This window comes from Erpetoichthys calabaricus, chromosome 10 (genome assembly GCF_900747795.2).
Source record: "Erpetoichthys calabaricus chromosome 10, fErpCal1.3, whole genome shotgun sequence".
Classification (NCBI taxonomy): domain Eukaryota; kingdom Metazoa; phylum Chordata; class Cladistia; order Polypteriformes; family Polypteridae; genus Erpetoichthys; species Erpetoichthys calabaricus.
In genome coordinates, this window is record NC_041403.2 from 90,468,896 (window position 1) to 90,491,234 (window position 22,339).

Genomic DNA, 22,339 nt, shown 5'->3' on the forward strand with positions numbered 1-22,339 from the left:
AAGCAATAAGGGTTCAAAATCTTAGAGACAACTAAAGTGAAGCAGAAGTGTTACTTGAGCAATAAGTGGTTCTTATTAAGCAATTGGGTTGGAGCAAAAACCTGCAGCCACTGTGGCCCTCAAGGACCGTGATTGAGGACCCTTGCATTAGGAGCATACTGTGACTGTTACCATAGCTGATATTTTATCATTTTTTCTGGGCTTTATCATTTTTTTCTATGACTCTGAGCCTCAGAGAATTTAAATATTCAATATTTTAATATTAATTTTAATATTCATTTGTTTCATAGTTTTAATTTAGTGTCAGTCTGGTCAGTTGTGTTTTTTGCTATAAATTTACCACAATTACATTTTAATTAGTTAGTGCCACCATTTGAAGAATTGTTGCTATGGCACAATATCTTGTTGCACCTTTTGTACCATGTGATGTCACTGGTGCATCCTTATTTAAACCTGCACTATGTGTTATCCAAACGTTTGTGGATATTCAAGTCATTATTTCATAGTATGTTAGTTGTTAAAAAAGAGCTTAGTATTAGACAGAGATTATATATTTTTTTTAAAATTTTTCTGTTTATTAATTTTTATTGTAATCATTCCATACAAATAGATCAATTTATAACCAAACAAAATTGAAGACAAATCAAACCCCACCCCTGAGAAGGAGAGCTTAGCCAAAGGAGAATTGCTTAGGGCTTTTTAATAAGGCAACAATAAATAAAAGAAAGGGAGAAATAAATATATAGGTAAATAAGAGATGGAGAAGGGAATTAAATGCGGTAATAGTTATTTCTCTTATTCTAAAATAATATTGATTAGATCCTGCCAGGTTTGGAAAAAATTTTGTACAGATCCTCTAACTGAGAATTTGATTTTTTCCAATTTCAAATAATATAAAACATCAGTTTCCCACTGACTTATCAGAGGAGAGTTAGGATTCTTCCAATTTATCAAAATAAGTCTGCGTGCCAAGAGTGTAGTGAATGCAATCACCGTTTGCTTGTCCTTTTCCACTTCAAGTCCATCTGGAAGAACACCGAACACAGCTGTTAATGGGTTAGGAGGGATTGTGACCCCAAGGCTGTCCGAAAGGCACTTAAAAATTTTGGTCCAAAATGATGTTAGTTTGGTGCAGGCCCAGAACATGTGACCCAGTGAGGCAGGAGCTTGGTTGCAGCGTTCGCAGGTTGGATCTTGCCCTGGAAACATTTTGGACAGTTTTAAGCGAGATAGATGAGCTCGATACATAATATTTAGTTGAATAATTCTATGCTTTGGGCATATGGAGCTCGAGAGAATTCTCTGCATTGCTACGTTCCACTCCTTTTCTGATATATTGATTAAGTGTTCTTCTTCCCAATGTCCTCTTGGATCTTTGAAAGGTAGGGACTCTAATAGGATTTTATATAATGCGGAAATGGTGTTTAATTCCTCAAAATTGAGCAGTATTTTTTCCAGCATTGTGGAGGGTGCGAGGTGGGGGAAATCGGGCAATTTCTGTTTAACAAAATTTCTAATTTGAAGATAGTGAAAGAAATGTGTAGCTGGGAGGTTGAATTTTGAACGTAATTGTTCAAAAGATGCAAATATGTTGTCTATATAAAGATCTCTGAGCATTTTAATCCCAAAACTTTTCCAGGTATTAAAAACTGGATATGTTTGCGAGGGTTGAAAGAGGTGGTTCTCTTGCAGAGGTGCCGCAGATAAAAGATTTTCCATCTTAAAATGCTTTCTAATTTGGTTCCATATTCTGAGTGAGTAAAGCACAATTGGGTTATTAGTATACTTGTGATAACTTTCATTTATTGGAGCGCAGAGCCGGGAGTATAAAGAAGTACTACAGGATTTTACTTCTATTGCGGACCAGGTCTGTGTATGTTCATTTATTTGTGTCCAGGTTTTTATGGCTTGTATATTTGCTGCCCAGTAATAAAGCTGAAAATTAGGTAAAGCCATGCCACCTTCTGCCTGAGGTCTTTGTAGGGTTGCTCTTCGGATGCGTGGGTGTTTTGAGTTCCAAATGAATGAGGTTATTGTTGAATCTAACTGTTTAAAAAATGATTTATTGATATATATTGGAATGCTTTGAAATAAAAAAAGAAGTTTAGGAAGGATATTCATCTTAACAACGTTAATTCTTCCGGCTAGAGTGAGATGAAGTGTTGACCATCTATCTAGGTCTTGCTTAATTTTTTCCATACAGATGGCAAAATTTTGCTGATAAAGAGCTTTATGTTTACTTGTGATATTTACCCCTAGGTATTTAAACTGATCTGCTATAGTAAAAAGTAGGGTGTCTAATCTAATATTATATGCTTGTGAATTCACTGGAAAGAGTACACTTTTATTCAGATTAATTTTAAGACCAGATATCTTTTGAAATTCTGTTAGTGCTGTTAAAACTGCAGGGACAGTGTTTTCTGGGTCTGATATATATAAAACCATATCATCTGCATATAGAGAAATTTTCTGTTCCAGTCCTTCTCTGACAATCCCCTTTATCTGATAAGAATTTTGGCAGTGAACCGCCAGTGGTCCAATAGCGATTGCAAACAGCAGTGGCGACAAGGGACATCCTTGTCTGGTGCCACGTTCTAGTTTAAAGTAGTCTGAGCAAATGTTATTAATACAATCTGAAGCTTCTGGATTGATATACAGTAGTTTGATCCACGCACAAATATTCGGGCCAAACCCAAATTTCTCCAATGCAGTGAAAAGGTAGTTCCATTCAATCATATCAAATGCTTTTTCTGCATCTAATGATAGTAATATCTCTGGGGTGTTTGATTTTGCTGGTGAATATATAACATTAAACACGCGTTGGAGATTGGAAGATAGATGTCGGCCTTTAATAAATCCAGTTTGATCCTGTGATATTACCGAGGGCAGCACTTTCTCCATCCTTCTAGCTAGAATTTTTGAGAGTATCTTAACATCATTATTCAGGCCTGAAATTGGTCTGTATGATGCACATTGTAACAAGTCCTTATTTTGTTTAGGAAAGACAGTGATTAATGCTTGTCGAAATGTTTGAGGTAGTATTTGGTTGTCTCTAGCTTCTGTAAATGTTGCCAATAAGAGGGGAGCTACCTGAATGGAGAATTTCTTATAAAATTCTACGGGGTAGCCATCAGGGCCTGCTGATTTCCCGCTTTGTAGTGACTTTATAGCATCTAGTAATTCTGTTAGCGTTAGAGGTTTATCCAGTTCCTCAGCACTTAAAGCATCTATTTGTGGTGTCTGTAATGCATCCAGAAATGCGTTAGATTGTGTGTTGTCTTCTTTGAGCGAGATTATATATTTTTAATTTTAATTTCTTCTTTTAGATGAAGTTTAACACCACTGGATTTTGTTTTAACTGAAATACTTTCAGAGAGTTGAAAATACTAAGTAACTTAATTAAAAACATACATGCATTTTTTACCCTTAGCAACTTCAGCATGGATGTTTTGTTAATGTTCAGAAAACTGGAAAAAAAGTTAAGTTGTTGTATCTGAACCTCTGCAGTCATTAAAAAATAATTAGCTCTGCCCCAAAGTGGGGAAAGGGCAGAATTTGATGGATTGTGTACTAACAAAGCAAATCCATTTCTTTGACAATGTGCAGACTATGAAAGCTGATGCCATATTCTCTTCTACTTTCAGAACTTACACATGATATCAAATCAGCTACACAGTACCATTGCTGTGATGACGCCTGGTGCCAAAAATGAGAGAAGTTCCAGAATGAGCCCAGGAGTGGAAAACATACACGATTCCAAGCCAGGGTATGTTTTATATGTTTTGAGCACTTGAATCAGCAACCAAAAGTTAATAACAGATGCAACAAGATGGAATCTGCTGAAGTGGCAAAACTGTGACAAAAAATATTGAAATGCTTTTTCTTTTAAATATTTGTAAATAGGGAAAATGAAATAATTCTCTTACATGTGTCATTTTCTAGTTTTCAGTGTTAATTGCAATTCAACATAAAGCATATGAACTGCTTTAAATGATTACTTTTATGCATATGAAAACCGAGTTATCTTGAATTTGATTTATTTTCACAGTATATTTATATTAAATACTAAAAAGGAATGCTTTCTAATGGCATGCATTTACATATGTGAGATTGACTGTGATGCTCATTGAGCCATTTACTTACAGTATGCAGATGTGCCTACCAATGGACAGAGCAATCTTATGATCCATTTTTGACAGTGAACTTAAATGTTACATGTTGACAAGTCTGATCATTAAATATACAAATACACTATTAGCAATATATGCAAGTATGTAAATATCAAAATGGTTATGATTTCTTAACATCTTGCCAGACTTCAAATATAATAGAGAAAAAGCCAGATATTAAATGACTCTGGACTGAAATTCCTTTTTATTTGATCTTCCACAGATTTAAAGGCTCAATGATGCGTGACATGCATGAAGATATGTCGCAGCCTTTTGTTCGAGCCAAACCCTCAACAGAGGAAAGGATACCAAGTCCTCTGGTAACATTCCGTACACTTAGTGAAAGAGCTCAGCGTCTCTCTCTCCAATGGGCTTCAGAAAATAAGATGGACTGGGGTAGTCATATCCAAGAAAGATCTGAAGATCACATTCCTGTGGCTGACTGCTATGGGCATGTTATTTACATGAAGGAGCAAACACTGGAAACACATAATGAGGTGCAAATTGCTAAAGAAAAATGTCTACAACAAGATGGTGATGTGAATGTCACTTACAAACAAGTATCTAGATCCCTTAATAGAAACTCTGTTGAAGATCATAAAAAGGCAACAGAAGTGGAAATAATCCAAGACAGGAGCACACATTTACAAAGTAATGGCACTGATTCAAAGCATGACAAAGCGTATGCGCTGTGCAAGAAAACAAATGATTCACCCCTAGATCTTTCTGATTATGGAAGATCTAAAGAAGGTTACCAACCAAACAAACCAGAGGAAGAAGACCGATCAGAATCTTTTAGACTTAGAATGGGGAGCGATGAGATGCATGGTTACACTAACAGAGGAACAAAACGTTCACGAAGTGATAGCTCTTCGAGTATACCAAATGAACTGTCTCCCACATCTTCCCAGTCTGTCAAGAGCCAGATGTCACCTGTCGAAGATAAAACTCTTAAAGAAAGTGCCTTAGTAAGTATCACTTATTTCTTGATCAATTAGTTTTCAGACCTACTTAATGCAACTCTGGGTTAATGAGTGAATAGAGCCTATCCTGGCAGCATCCAGGACAAAGCAGAAAACCAATATGGACAGAGATGAATCAATCACAGGACAAATTCATTAACTCTCATTCACACAGGGTCAATTTAGACCCACTAATAAAAGTGACAAAAACATCTTTGGGATGAGGAAGGAATACTGCAAAATATGCAAACTACACAAACAATGACTTGGATAAGAAGCTGACCATCATATAACCCTCTTATGCTTATTAATAGTAATGTTACTTTAATATGAAAATATTGATTTGTTTTGGGATTTTTACTGTAACAGTACATCAGATGCTGGAGCCACCATACACTCCAGTAATTCTCATGTTTCTACTGTAAATCACAAACCAGGTAACAGTTTTAAATTATTATACAGATGGGAGAGCAGGTAGGTCAGTATAGCCAGAAGTTTTGCATACAAGACAACTGTTTAGCTATCACAGCGAGTAATGAAGGAGTTTGAATGAACAGCAACTAATATGTAGCATCCAAATGAACAATAATATTTTGGTCTACACCCTTGTAGCACAAATGCTATTATTGTTCTTCTACTTACGAAGAAAAATTTGGCATTCTGATCAGAACCATAATTTTTTACTTCCTACCAATCAATAATGTTTATTATTCTGCAGTTTTTTTTATTTCATCTTTGCATTTTATTAATTTCATGCCTTCTTCTGGAGCAGCACTCTACATCACCATAGACCTTAAAATATACATTGATTCTCTTGTTTAACATTTTGGATTTGGGATGTATTTCCTCATTGCTGTCCACATTTACCCTACATATTCATGTGTATGACATATGCTCTTTCTCTATTAAGATCTATAGTTAAATGAAAGGCACTATGAAAAGATGTATTTGTATTATTTTGAATAGGCATAAATTGTTATCATTAGATATTTGACTTCTTTAGTCAGTAGAAATAGCATATGCATTAATGTAATATTTGTGCATACAGTTTCATTATTCTATTAGTAATTTTACATTCATTACTTGTATTATTATTCTACAAATCTGAATGTTCTATTTGCAGAATAACAAAGAAAGAAATATCCAGAAGAATCCTGTAAATAACAAAGCAACATTGTGTGAACAGGAAAACATCGGATCAGTTCTTATGCCAGGTAGACTAGAACTATCATTTTAATAGTGATAAATGAAACAAAATGTATGTTTTCTTTTATAACATCAACAAGACATATCATCCTTCATCTAATCTTATGAAAATATAATATATTGAGTGATTAAGTAATGGGTCAATAAACTCAATCAAAGTTTTTGTAAATGTTTGTCTTGGTGAAGGCCATGTTCTCCTAATGGCAGTATCTAGTTCTCATTAGAAATGCCTAGGCACTCCAAGATTAGCCTTGAGATATAATCCCTGTGGTGTGTCGTGGATCTACCTCTGAGTCTTCTCTCTCAGCCATTCCTGGTAGACCTGTCATAGGAGGTACTCACAAGCATCCTGACTTAACACCCAAGCCACCTATTAGAGTTGCTTCTGCTCCAAATAAATTGTAGTCAATTCAGACCTCTTCTCCAAGGGTCCTGAAACCCAGTAAAGAAATCCTCTTTTCAAACTGGAGCCTTAATAATTAAAAAAAACAAATACTATAATGTTAATATCCAAAACTCAAAATCAAACCTAGCCAAAAATTCAAAAACCAGACAAAAGAAGCTTAAACAATAAATGTTACACATTTCCTACTAAAAAACATACTTTTTACAAAAGAAAAAGATAACAGCTGCACCTGAAAGTATTTTCAGGTCATAAGGCTTTGTCCCATAAAACTAAAGATAAGAGATTGGAATAAAATTATAAATACAAGATGAAAGGTAGACAAGGAACAAGTAAGAGAGTGTGGAAAATTGAGTAAAACCACAAAAAAAAAAAACAAATATGACTGAAGGCTACAGATATAGCTTAAACTATCCCAGAGCACACCTGACATTATAATAAAATTTGGCCATCAGGAAAAATTAATCTGCAAACAGAAGAGGGGCATCCCTCAGATCTACATACTGGATAGTCACCAAAACTTAATAGTGCCTTGACAACACAACAGCCTTGAAAATCAAATTCAGAATTTTGCATAAATCACACAAGATAGTTAAATACACTAAAAATGAACCAATAAAAATCACAGATGCCAAAGAGTATGCGACACCAGCTTCTAAAGGACACGCTCCCTGACAACCAAGCATTGTGTTTTGGTAACAGAAAAACAAATTGCAGTGTCCATCTTAATACATAATTCGCCTGCCTCCTCACTCACTCACTCACGTCCGTCCGAAGCCGAATGCGCAGTCGCCTTCTGCGCAGCTGCCCGAAAAACCTTATGAGACCGACATCCAACCCCAACATCGCGGCAGGCGGCGGATTTACAGCCGCAAAAATTCAAAGAGAAAGGCGACTTTGATTAAAGTTCTAGAGGCCTGAAAGGCGATTTCTACAACAGCTCGAGGCCTAATTACGCATTCTGATTCAATTACGCATTCATTCAATACACCAATATCAGGTTTGTGGTGCTTATACTTATTCCTATTCCATATTGTACTGGAACATTCATCATTCAATATTATACTATAGGCCTAGAAAATTCATCAACTAACAGTACAAGCCTGTACAGTAATGAGTAAAGCGGACTACAATCATTACAAAACAACTTCTTCGTCACTTATCATTTGTTCTTCATACACTGCTGACACAAACTTGTGCCCGTTTCATCTTACGTTGTCGAAACAGGCTCTTTGTCTAGTGAGTAAATAAAATGGTGCTGTGGTAAAATAAAAATAACAAAAACATATCAATAATAATTATCAACATATGTCTAGAGAAAGCAACTCATAAAAATAACCATACAGAAGAATTACAAATAACCATATGGACAAGGGGATCTCCTTATATCCAAACCTTTGAACATGTCAGAAAGCCCTAAAGCATTTTTTTTACAGAACAGGAAAGATTTATTTTCAATTACTAACCCTGAGGACAGTGTGAGCTAAATTCCACTTTATTTTCCTAAATTATTGAATGGTTTTTCAAAATGTCTTTGAAGCTGAATGTCTTTATGATGTGAAACTCTTCTCACACTTGGGCCTTAGCTATAGGCCACTGGTATTTCTTTGTCACATTGGAGGAACCTCCATTTAGTATTGTAGGTAAAGCCTTAATAATCTGATAATCTCCCAACACTACTATACACCAACTCTTTTGAAGTGTAAACACTTTGACAGATGTCAGCTATATCTTGGCTGCAGATCCTTGACTGCCTGGAGTTCATCTAAATTCCATGTTAATAGCTCCTCTTTGGGATGAAAGTGGAATTCATCTTGATCAAGCAAATCTGCTAAAGACATGCAGGATTATTCTCATTACCCAAGTGGGCCTCCAATAAACACACAACTAATACTTTTGTCATCTGATCCAGGTCAGAATTAGTGATAATCAATAGACATCTCAGTACCTCTGTTGGCCCACTTGTCTAGAATATATAGCCTCAAATCAGATAATATAGCTTTAACTTTGGTCATTGCCCTTTTGTTCAGTGCACTTTGGTATCAAGTATACTTATAAAGAGCTTTGTGTTTTAACATTATGTTTGTTAAAGGCAATCTATGACCAAAAAATAACAATTTGCCACACAGATTCTGAAAACACAGACTTTTTTCTCAATCATATCCCTCTTGGTACTTTGTTTTTTACTATGTAAGCGCCAAAGTGTCTGAAAAATACTACAGATTTGGTATCATTTGCCTTTCTAAGCTCTGCAACCACCACTGCTGTAGATCAAATTCATACTAAAGTGATCATCTACTCCAACAACCCTGGGCAGGGCTTGTGAATATTCAAACACATTCATCAAAAGCATTTTGAGTAAGGTGATGAGGGAGAAGTAGAGAGAACATCTCCCATAAAGTGTGTGGTTTCAGAGTTAATGTTGTGCATAGAGATTAGGCTGGTTATTTCTAGCCATTACTTTTCATACTTTCACACAAGACCTTTCTTCTTGTTAACCAGTGAATTGTTATTGTACAAACAGTTTATATGGCAAAAGTCTAGACCACTAGACTTCCCGTGTCTTTGACTCAAAATGCAGTGCAATTTTCCTCCACCCTCTTGGGCACTGTTGGGTAAACCAGCATTGAGCTTCTTCATGCAATTTCTCGCTGAATGCACCAGTGCCTGGCTCTGAAGTTACATCTAAGATAAATTCTATTCATTTTTGTTTTAACTTTAATGAAAGTTGATCTTTATTTAACTTTATTTGTTTTTTTTGTTTAGACCAATTTGTTAAAGTTAGCCCCATCAGGAACATGAGGCTTCCAACATTATAGCTCTAAGGATATCCAAGACATAAATGTAGGCTTCATTTCACAAAGGTCAGGATTCCACAAAGGGAATATTATACCAATTTTAGAATTTTCCAAGACGTATGTACACTGAATACACATAATAAATAAGAAACTCAAATACAGTTATTAAGCTTTACCTGGATCATTCTTTTAAGGATATTTTTAGATAAATGCAGAAGTATGAGTTTCTTTACCAAAGACAGTAAACAAATTGGCATATACTCACACATTCAGTTTCTTATTTAATGCAATAGGTTGTTCTTTAGCAGATCAAACATGAAAGTGGTGTCTTCATTCATATATATAAAATTCAATGTATGTGTGTGTATATGTACGTGGGTTCCAGCATCACTTCCAAATGGCTGGAGCAATTTTCATGAAACTAAATACACATGATTCTCATTTGTCGACTAAAAATACCGTAGGGTGAAATCAGCCCTAACCCATCCCCTTCTGGGTAGGGTGGGGGGTGATCTTGTGGTCTTGCATGCATGTTATCATCCAGCTGACACTCGGAACGACCACCAGAGGGCGAACTGGAGGTGACTGCCAGCATTCTTTATGTTTGAGCACAACCTGTTGCTTTTGACATGAAACAGAGTTGGCCAGTTCCGAGCATGAAACTGGATGATAATATACATACAAGACTGCAAGACAAGTACATTAGTGAGTCTTCATTGTTTGTTAATTTATTTTTATTTTTAAAGTTTTGTTTTTTTATTAATTATATTTTTCTCAAACAATTAAAAAAAAAAACACTTTATTTTCCTCCCGGGCAACACTGGGTATTTCAGCTATGATAGCTAGTTCATAATAAGAAATGTGATACTGGATGAGTGAATTCTGAGAATTATCCTAAAATAACATTAGCATGTCTGGGACATTTTGCACTAGATGCAACACCTAATTAAAAGTTTTTATATTGTATGAATATAGATATGCCCTTTTGTCAACTAAACCTGGGCTGACTAAGAAACTAATCACATTCCAGCAAAAAAACAGACCAACAGTCAAATCATTCTATTAAATCCGGATGTACTGTATTGTTCCAGTTTCATTTGAGTCACTTAGTAAAGTGGTATCAATCTCTAAAAAATAGTTCCTCACAAGTTATTCTGTACTTAGAAGATATAAACAGATCTAAGGCATTCTTTATCCATACCTTGGAATTTGTTTTATCTTATTCACTTAAAAAGTAATTGTGTGTGGTGATTAATGAAACTGGAGAATGACAAGCCAGTATGCAAATATTTCATGTAGTATATTTATCACTCACTCATCAAAGGTTAACCCATTAGCACAGTACGGTTTTATAATAATAATCTGGTGATCAAAAACTAATACCAAAGACAATAAGACAGAAAAGTAACCATTTAACCTTACAGTTTTGCATGCCCCTTTATGTCACTTTCTAAGTTTAATCATACATCTGTAATTTTCAGTTGTGGTACTGGAAGCATTGAGAGACGAATCAGAAGCTGTTGATTCATCAGATAGCGAGGTTTGTGGCTTAGTCTCTACTATTGTTTTTTTTTTCTTATGTAAAAACAGATTTGGTAAATGAGTACAATATGTTTGACATATTTCTGTTTTCTTCCACTACGTACATATAAAGTATATTAAACAGCTGTTTCATGACACCTGAAAATGTAGTTAGGGCTCACCAAAGTAGGGTTCAGCAGTTCTAACAGCACCCCCTTGTGGCATCCACGGAACCCTACAGGGTTGAGTCAACAAACTCCATTTCCCAGGGTGCCAAATGGAAAACTGTGGCAATGCTGCAACCCAGGGGGGGCTGCCATCTAGCATCCTAGGGGAAGACAAAGCCCTGTGCAGACTGTCTCCCCCTGTCCTTCCAGGGGTCCCGGGTGGCACCCTTCACATAGCACCTCCCTCAGCTGAGCCTTGTAAGGCAAGGTGGCCCATCCCACAAGGGCAGTCCTTCTCCAAGGGGGCTGTCAGCATCTGCCAGTCAACATCTTCCTCCTGAAACATAAAAGCAAAAGGGTGATGGGGAGACGCTGCACTGAAAAATCACCTTCCGGCATTTGCCTTTCTTGTGTATGGTCAGCGTCTCCAGCCATGTACCAGCCGACAGCACTCATAACACTGCCACCCCCCTCTTGGAGCTTGCGATCTGTGCAGACTATCTCCCACTGTACTCCCAAGCTATGGGCGTCCCTGTCAGGCAGGGGTCCCGGGTGGCAGCCTTCACACAGTTTAGCTACATTATATATTGTATTAAAATTGTTTATCAAAAAGATAAATGACCTTTGTTACATGATGTGTACTCTTAATCTCTCAGATGGCAGCACCATATGATTCCGAAAGTAATCATGAAACATCACCTGAGGATCCACTTTCTTCAGACGGACGAGATTCAAGAAATAAAGGAAGGCAGAGGATCAGGCTACGGAAAATGGGTAATATAGATATTTTATAAAAGAACTGATTATAAGTAGTACAAATCTCACAGAAATAAAATGTATACTATAATAAATGAGTAATGTCTTAAAAAGCTTCCTTTTTAATTAAGCCTTTCATTATAATTGTTATAATAACTGGTAACTTTTTAACATAATGCAAATCAAACACAGATATTACTGAGAATATTCAAGTTTAATATTCTCATATTTAATATTTAATATTTAGTTCTTCCACTGACTAGTGACATTAGCACAATATTAAAAAGACAACAAATTACAATGAATGCAATGAATCATACCTTACATTCAACATATATGCACAATATGTACAATTTATATGAAAGTAAATGTATTTGTCAGTGTGAGTGGCTTTTGAGTAATCTTATGACCTCTGGATAAAAACTGCTTCTTGAACCCATTGTGCTAATGATCCACCACCACTTGCAAGAGGGATGACATTGACTGCTCTGGATGGTCTTTAATATTATGGGTTTGGCTTTCTAAGGCAGTGGGTGCCAGTAATATTCTGTGCTGACTTCACTATCCTCTGCCGTGCTTTGCAGTCCTAAGCTGGGCAGGTGCGATACTTGGATATTATGCAGCCAGTGAGCATTGTCTCTGCTACATGTATGAAGGCTGATGAGCACAGATACAGATAGTCTAAGGAAGTCTTCTGGAGTATATCTGAGATTTGTTATGCCCACTTCAGAACGTCTGTGATAGACACATTAAGAAATTTAGAGCTATCTTAGGTCTTGGCTCTTAATTGGATTGAGTGGGTTTGATATGATGGATGGATTGAGGCATAGGTTAAAGAATGGATATGATAGCAAATATACATGTGGAAAAAGAGAAAAACAAAACAACAAAATATGCCTTTCAGTAACGGTTATTCAATCCAACACTCTGTTTTCATGAGAAGATTAGAGATTCTAATTCAAAGATTGGTTGCCATAGAAACAAAGAGAAGCCGTAGTATGAATGGAGTCGTTTGTTTGAAAGAATGCAAAAAATAATATAAGCAAGGGGTGTTCTGCAGAAGTGCAAGACACTTTGTTCTAAAAGCTAGACAATGCATTTCAAATTGAAATATGTCATACTTTACTGAATTATAATATACATTTGCTGTATTTCTGGATTTATCCTAAAGTAACACTATTCACCCAATGCCAAACAGTAAACCTTTCATAATTGTTAAAATTAAACTACTTATTCATTTTTGGAATATGTTTTATCATGTAAACAAGACCAAAACCTTGTAGTCTGCTTATTGAAATGTTTCCTAATTGATGAAAATTTCTAAACGTAACTCAATGCAAAAAACAAAGGGGTCCTAGAAAATCTTCTAAAGTTGTGATTCACTTCTGACTGACAGGTAATGATAAAACCTATCTGCCTGATACTACAGTGTTGAATGAGCCATTATTTTGAAATAATTTGTTGACTCTGATAACCTTCAGTTCTACATTTGTAAGTTGGTCGAGTTAATGCCAACTCTTTCTTCCCATATGCAGGTAAAAGAAGTGCTTAACAACTCACTTAAGCACGTTCAAAATAAGTGAACTCACCTTGAATAAAAGCAAATATATATTGTCCTTATTCAGAAAGCTTATGTGTAAGCCTACATGCAATTGTCACGTTCGCTTGACGAATGGGAATCCAACACACGAGGAAAAGATTGCTGGCCTTAATAGAAATCATTTCCCTGCCCCTGTCAAACAGAAGGGGGTATTTGCTCTTACTTAGCGTTACAAATACAACCCACATGTTTGCTCAGGGTGACACAGCTGCGTCTTGATAACAATTGATAACGTTAGTCAGTTGATTGGAAAAAGAAACGCAAGGGGGTGTTGGAAAGAAAAATGGCTAGCAAGGAAGGGCTTAGGGCCAGAAAATGCATTTTCTAACACCTATTTGATCAAATATAACAGCTTTTATTATGCTTACATGGGTTATCACAACTACTCCTTACTGACAAAATATGTTTCATTCTTACCTACAGGGTCTGAGATATGTTTCATGCAAGCCTTGTTTGATTTCAAAGTGTATCTTTGTGCTCTGCTGTTTGTGCAGTTTGAATTGCTGAACACTGATTTCCTACAGGTTACAAAACACTGGAAACTGACCTTGATAATCTCAACTGTTGAAGTACTTTGACCATGTATTTTCTTGCCAAGATAGTGCCTGTTTCCCCTATAGAAGAAAGATGAAGGACACTGGGAATGTTTCAAGGACAATGAAACCACCATCAGTTAATTCTATTTGAATTTGTCACAGAATAAGACCACAAATACAAACAATACAAATCCAAATGGATTTCTCTGCCTTCCTTTCATTTATGAACTTTACTTTTAAAAGGTCTGAAAAGAGGTAAACAATTCAAGAATGATTTAATACTAGAAAGACGGCAACACACTTTGTGGAGTCTAGCTCTATAGATATAGAATATTTACATATTTTTTTTGCTAACTTGTCCAAGTTCTGAATTAATTCACATAGATAAGATATAGGAACACCAATTAAACATATTGTCTTCTCTCACAAAACCTCAGCACATAATTACTTTTTGGACCCGATGCTAGAAGTATTTAGAATGCATATGGGGCACTACTGCTCATGTTAACTGTTGATTCATACTAATTTAAAAATGTGCTATTTGTAATTGTGATGTGTTTGCCTGGTGGTTAGTAATGTTTTGTTGGTTCAAATAGTAACACCATGTGTTTTCTTCCAGGTTCACTGTTTTTCTTCCTATATCCCAAAGATGTCCATTTTAGGCTAATTGGTGAATCTAAGTTGTCCGCTTATGGAGGATTGTATGTATATGCATTAGTGTGCCTGTAACTGACTGGTGCACAGTACTGGGCTGGATCCTGTCTTCAGCACAATGCTGTTGGGACTGGATCCAGTTTCCCCAACCTGAAAGAATATTAAACAGTTTGCATAGCACAAATATGGCTGGACACTTATATACATTTCTATTATTGTTTAGCATTTGTACATTTATGTAGATAAGCTTAAACAGAACTGACCTGAATGAATTTATGACAACTGAAAGTACAGAAACAGCTCATTTAAATACAATAAAGAGTCTTCAGTATTGAAAAGCAAAAGGTCATGTCTGCTGTGACGTACAGTTTATGGGTGAACTTTAAAATTAAAAAAAATGTCATTACACAGCAATTGTAAAAGTTGCATACTCAGTGTTGACTAGCAAACAACAAGATGGGCAGAGGCACACACAGGCATCCAGCATATAACAGGAAAGGCAAGGAGCAGAGACCAGGAGCAGATTGCTGGAGACAGAGTTACTTGTGGTGTTGCGGTAACTGTGGCAAAGAAATGTGCCCATTGTGGCCAGTGGTTGAGGACTGTGAAGGAATCTGTGCAAAAGGTGACAATCCAGTTTAATTGGATTCAAGGAAGTTTGTGTGTGTGTGTGTGTGTGCGTGTGTATGTGTGTGTGTATGGATTAGTGTATGGATTAGTCAATAAAGCTAAATCTCTCTATTATATAAAAAAATCCTGGGACGAGACGAGACTTTTTCAGAGAGATAATTTCAAGTCCCGCGAAATGAGACTTTGTGCCAAGAGATTTAACCACACCCATGGCCCACTCACCTCTCATTCATGTGAATTCTATTGTTAGATACAGTTCCTGTGCTCTCAGCTCTTATAAATGTTTACGTTTTCCTCATTTTAATACAAGACATACAATCTATTAGTTTCCTTTGATGTAGTCCTTTTCTGGACAATAATATGTATACATAAAGAAGAAAGAGCAGTATGTCGAAAAGAGGCCAAAAAGCGTTGAACAGATAAGAATTCAAAAAAGAACAATAATAATCTAAGTGCAATTTGGAAAATAAGGAAAGTTATAATCAGCCTGGACCAAGTGGAATTGAAAACCTAACAGGTCCAAGCAGGAACAGAAATAAAAGACAAAAAGTAGAAGACAAAGTAGAACATCGTGAAGAAGTCCAAAAACGTTGGCGTGATGCACATGCAGAGCAGGTTAGAGATTATGAAAGTACTAAAAATTGAAAGTCTCAAAAAAACTGATATTAAAGATCACATTAGCGCTAACAAATGCAAATTATTACTCAGTGAAATAATGGAACAGCAAAAAGAGATTGAATATATGGACATAGGTGATATGACAGAAGTATGTAGATATTACTTGACTTTAAAGTTTAAGTCAGAGACTTGTAGATCATCTAATTTTTGTTGCCATCAGGGAAAAGTGATGTTTCATCACAACGAAGAGGTGTATCCGCTGTCACAAAAATGGCCAAGAGACATTGGGAAGGTTTGGGGCAGCCACCCGTATAATATTTCCCAGCTGCAAAATCTGTCAAAAGACAAAGACATGTTCATACAACTGAGTCCAAAACAGAACTGAGTATCTTCTTTAAGATGGCGGCTTTTAAACCCTCATGGGGGAAGTGATGTCATCAGGATCGGAACCAGAAGTAAAGTCATTGGCTACCCCAAAATAGGGTGGGATTTCCCGAGAATGGTCTGCAAGGAATTAAGGGAGAGAATTAGCACACTTCGGCACTGGTCTGCCATGGAACTGCATTTATTCAGGCCCTTTGGTTGTCCCCTAAACACGCATGTGTGACACAGTGAAAAATAAAAGATTTGTTATTTGGTGAAAGTGAAAATACTACAGGCAAAATATCCACATCTACAATGATCTGTTTGCGTTCACATCATTCAGTGCTCAAAACGTAGATTTACACGATTCAGGACCATATGCTATGAGAAGTTTAATTTCAAAGAAACTACAATTCAGTCAGGTTCATATTTATGATCACAGGGAGTTAAAGAGTTAAACGATCGGACGTATTAGAAATTCTACAGCCAATAATGGATACAAATCCATATGTCCAAAAGTATCGCACTTTACACAAAATTTGTCTGAAAAACACGGACAAAGAAGTTTTTTTGGATTTCTATATGAATCCGAAAGATCACGCTCACATATATATTAAACCAACATGTGATGAATTGTAGGAGATAATAGTTTTGAAAGACAGAGATATCAAAGACAAAGTTGATATTCATTTTTATTCAAAAGCACAGCACAATACGTTGCAAGTGGCAGATCTGGGAAATGAATAGCATGTAGGGCCCACATGGGGGTTGCCGACCGAAACAAGCAGGGAGCATGGCCCCCTTGTTTAATAACATGTAAAAGGGACATTTTTGAGTGATACAGGAGAGGAAAATTACGATAAGGTTTTGACTTTGGGTGTATTTCATTGGACTTTTTGGATTCATTCTAGCTTTGTGTCTTTTTATGAATAGCTCTTTCTAATGTTTTTAGTTTCTTTTTTTTTGTTCTTTGTCATTGTATTCAGTACCTCCTTTTTATGTAATGCTTTCCAGACTGTCACTGCCATATTTTCTACTGTGCTTATGGGCACTGCCATATTATTATTATCTTGTTGTCATATGATTTGCAACCTGTGACTTAATTTCACTGCAACTGTAAAAGATGATGAAGCACAGAGACTGATGCCTAAAGTCGATGTCACATTAAGTGACTTCTTTTTTAAGGTTGAATCCGCTTCTTCAAAATTATGCACCAATTTTGTAATCGTATGATCAGACGGAACACGATTATGATGTCCTAACTGATAATGACACTGAAATTCCCTTTGCACAGCAGTCACACTATCATCATTCTTATAAAAAGCTTTCACAGCAAATGCTTGTTTGCCACCATTCCACTCCATTACAACTAATGGCAAAGGGTTCTAAACAAGGTCGCATTGGTCTCTAACAACTGCTGACGCCGCAGGGTCACCAACAAATAGTTCCAAATTTTACCTTTTCCCTGCACTACCACCCAAGAAAATTATTTTTAAGGCTAATTATTTTGGCATTAAGTCTTTAGTTTTGCAGGAATACACTATTCATTATGACATTAGAATAAATACAATTAAATACTGATGCAATAAATAGTACAAAGAATATTTTGTGTTTTCTGAAAACCTACGGATGTCTGTTAAGATGGCTGCAGCAACCAATATCTCATATAGGTTGTTTTTTTTGTATTCGTATTGTCTCTTTGGATGTTTTGATATTTTTTATCATTTGCTAAGTCACCATTTTGTGCATTGTTTTCAGTCATATGCACTGCTGTTTTGAATGTTTTCATATTGCCACATCTCTGTTGTTGTCAACAATAATGACCGTTGCAGTCACATGACTACCATCCATTCAACAAGCAATGTTATTGAGGTGCTGCTATTTCATATGTAGCAGTGCAGCAGTGTCCAAGTTTCTGGATGAATAAAAACTTTGCAAAAACAATCTTACTAATAACCTACAAAGCCTTAAATAACCTCGCGCCAAACTACATCAGTGACCTTCTCCATCACTATGTGCCTGCCCGCCCACTAAGGTCCCGCACTAATCTACACTCCATGGGTGACAGGGCCTTTAGCTGTATAGCGCCCAGACTCTGGAATGACCTACCGAAATTAATCAGGTCAGCTGACTCCATGAATTCTTTTAAAAAACAACTCAAAACTCATCTGTTCAGGAAGGCTTATAGCTCTGCTTGACTTTATTACCCTTCTCTCAGTTTACCTCTCTGTCAAGATGCTCATGTAACCTGTATGTGTATGTGCTAGACCATCAATTATGTTGTCTTTTAGGCTTTTTCTCTGAATTCACTCTCGTAATCTTCTTTATTTATTTATCTGGTTTGTACAACGCTATATACTGTATACCCTACCATTCTTTCTTATATTCTGTAAGTGCCTTGAGCATGGTAAAGGCGCTATATACGTTGTAAATAAAATGTATTATTATTATTATTATTAGTTCTGTATCAACAAAGCTATGTTCAGTGACTCATGGCATACCCAAATACATTTTAAATTTGTGGTTTTCAAGCTGTCATAAAAAATTGAAGAAACTGAGCAAGCTGAAGACAGAAACAGCAGTGGAAGACTCATAAAGCTGTCTGCATCTAAGGAACAGTACTTAAAGTTTACTTCCATCGACATCTAATGGAACCATCTCACATCAAACTTCATCTGTGTGAAGATGTCATGAAAGAAATGCACTTAAGAAGGCATTCTTGCAGAAAGGTGACAAACTGAGCAGATTGCAGCACACAAAAGACCATAAAGCATAGAGTGTTGGCCAATGGAAGAAAATCTTTATGGAGCAATGAGTCCAAATCTACAATGTTTGTTGACAAAAACACCAATATGTCAGAGGAAGACTCAATGAAAGGTACATTGATGGGTCTCTACTGCCCTCTGTGATGCACAGTAGGTGTTTTGCCATGGTCTGGAGACATAGCGGGTCTGCTGAGAAATATAAGTAGATTTTGATTCATCACACTGTAGCTTTTGGTTAATTACTTAATGGTAAAAACTTTACATTTCAGCATGATAATGAAACCAAACACACAGCAAGCACTATTCAGGCCTATTTGGAACAGATCTTGGCAGTTGGAGCACTAAAGAATTAGAAGCCTGAGGTTCACCTCAGAGGTCTTAAATGAAGCTGTGTGTGATCACTTGGACCGAAAAAAGAAAAACAGCCTAAGAAAAATGAAGGGCAATTGTGGCAAATCCTGCATGAAGAATGTACCACAGGAGTACTTGAAAAAACTACACACAGTAGCAGTATGGAAAATCGAATTGCTTCAATTTTGCAATCTTAGAGCGGCCACATAAAATGTTAGACCTTCCCGTTACCTTTTGTTTATTCTAATGATGTAAGATTTTTCTGGGCAAATAAGTATTGCTCAGATAACTACCTCTTAAAATAAATTTCTTGGATTGCCTTTCTCTGAGTACTTTGGATATGTGGTGATGGTGTGAAGCTGTTTGGTGGTTTCTACTCTACAAAAGATCTTGTGCCACTTCCCCTCCATTATTTGCTGATTTGATAACAATATCATCATCTTGGTGGATTAATTGAAGTACTTACAGTTCACCTTCAGGGTGGCTGAACTGTCATTTATTGAGATGAAAGGCAGCATTATGTACTTGGCTAGTGCATTAGTGCACTTAATGAAATAATTACCAGATACAACATAACCTGCTTGTGGGCTCTGCAGACTCTTCTTGGGATTGATGAAGTTGATAATCTCAGTGAATACACCACAGAGGGTGAAAAATCAATGTTGATTTACTTTTCTAATTTTTTTTCAAGCCGTACTATTTAGCTGTAGAATATTTAATCCCTCTTTCTTTGGTCTCTGTTCTGTTTGAAATATTCTTTGTTGCCAAAAATATTCTATGTTCCACATGATATTTTGCAGACAAATTAATTGCTGTGCAATAAATGGACAGTGTCTGTTTGGTTCAACTATATGCAAATCATGCTCAATTATATGCAAATTATGCTCATTAAAAAAGAAAGAAAAAGACAAAGTGAGCCAAAGGAGAACAAAAATAGTACATGCGGATGACCCCGGACAGAGGACACTGCTGCTTCTAGTCCACTGACTGAAATATAACAGCATGTGCAGCAGATAAGAGCACAAAGGAATTTGCACTGGCTACAAATTAACGGGAGAATTCAGTTACTATTATTTCTTTTTATACTATAAAAATGTAAAGCCATATGTCACAGAGGTCATCGCGTCTTCACTTAATTTTTGGTTGAGTCTTGCTAATCTGATTTTCAATCGGGAAAGGGCAATACAACATTTTATTCTGTTATTGTCCACCTTATATATGTATGGACAGTGTCAATTAAATAGTAATGATGTATACAGTGCATCCGGAAAGTATTCACAGCGCATCACTTTTTCCACATTTTGTTATGTTACAGCCTTATTCCAAAATGGATTAAATTCATTTTTTTCCTCAGAATTCTACACACAACACCCCATAATGACAACGTGAAAAAAGGTTACTTGAGATTTTTGCAAATTTATTAAAAATAAAAAAACTGAGAAATCACATGTACATAAGTACTCCAAGAGTTTATATCTCGACTCCAAATGCTCCTGTTTTCATCACACATACACAACACATATACATTAGCTTCATTGTCATGTCTAAAATGCCACCATGTTAGTACGTGAATGTGTTGTTATGTACTGTATATACGTATGCCATGTGATGAACTATCACCCCCTCCATTACTGATTCCTGCCTTGTGTGCACTGCTGCTATAATAGGCTGTGGATCCTGAGATCCTAAAAAAGAAAAGATGGATGAATCGTATTTGACCTTGGAAAGAAAATGGTTTCCTTTTGATAAGTTAGTGTGGTGAGCAAAATATTAAAGCTTAATTTGAAAATGAAGACTGATTGCTCAGTTTCATTAGTTTGCTTTAAATTTTTATATAATTATTGCTAATAGTGATTTGCCATTTTTCATTTTACTGTATACAGTATGTACTGCCAAAATGGATTTTGTTAATGTCATCATTTTGGGGATTCTAGAACAATATTATAATTTACTGCATACACATGGATAGGAATAACTGTAATACCGTGCTGCCAGAAGAAAATTGGACTTTTTCTTTAACTCCACAAACTCTGCCAAATGAAGTATACTTACTATAGCTGCCTTTTGAAAATCATTGGTCTGCTTTTTTATTTCCCATGATGTCCATCACATTGAAAGGACATCATGGGAACATTTCTCAGTTATATGTGGTGTCAAGAATTTATTACAGAGTTGATATCAATTTCATGTTTCTATTTATGTCTGCACCCAGATTGAAATTCAATCACACAACACACTCGCACAGACACCTATGCACCTTTTCTCACCCCTGCCTATTTTTACTCTGCTATCAATATGCCATTCTAGAGCCAGATTGACATAGCGGTTAAAGAATTTGGTTGGCAATTAATACAACCCAGGTTCACATCATGTTGTTCTATGGTGATGTGCAAGTTAATGACATTCTTAGTTTTCAGACTGTAAATACGCATTTCTGTACAAACTTTGATACACTTTTTTATAAAAGTAGAGTGCTGCCTGGCATGACAGAATATGGTATAAGACCTAAAACGGAATGCGGCAGCATTCCCAACATTTATTAAAATGGAGGCTTGAAAAGCTTGCTATTGTGCATCTATTAATCACTTACTGCTCCAGAACACAAAGCCTTTGTTAATGACTTGATACACAGCAATAATTCATCAACAGATAATTGTCAGCCCCTTTTTTAAAGTTGTCAGTGTTGCTTTCTATATTGTATAACAATCAAAGAAAACATCTGTCAGTAGCTTTGGATAAGGGTGCTTGCCAAAAAAATAAATGTAAATGTAAAAAACTTTACTCTGTGATATTTTGTATTGTCGGTTAATTTGTTGCTTGAGTTTAATTGTCGTATTTAT

The 22,339-nt window shown here is 36.1% G+C and overlaps 1 protein-coding gene across 2 annotated transcripts in view; it reads left to right on the forward strand.

The window, feature by feature from the left end:
• rbbp8l (retinoblastoma binding protein 8-like) overlaps positions 1-22,339 on the forward strand; it is an 81,571-nt gene that overhangs the window by 48,252 nt on the left and 10,980 nt on the right. For both annotated transcript variants that reach the window (XM_028811572.2, XM_028811573.2), the window contains exons 9-13: positions 3,645-3,766; positions 4,393-5,137; positions 6,255-6,345; positions 11,020-11,078; positions 11,883-12,000. In XM_028811572.2, the coding sequence (XP_028667405.1) occupies positions 3,645-3,766; positions 4,393-5,137; positions 6,255-6,345; positions 11,020-11,078; positions 11,883-12,000 (1,135 nt within the window). The remainder of the gene's footprint in view (positions 1-3,644; positions 3,767-4,392; positions 5,138-6,254; positions 6,346-11,019; positions 11,079-11,882; positions 12,001-22,339) is intronic.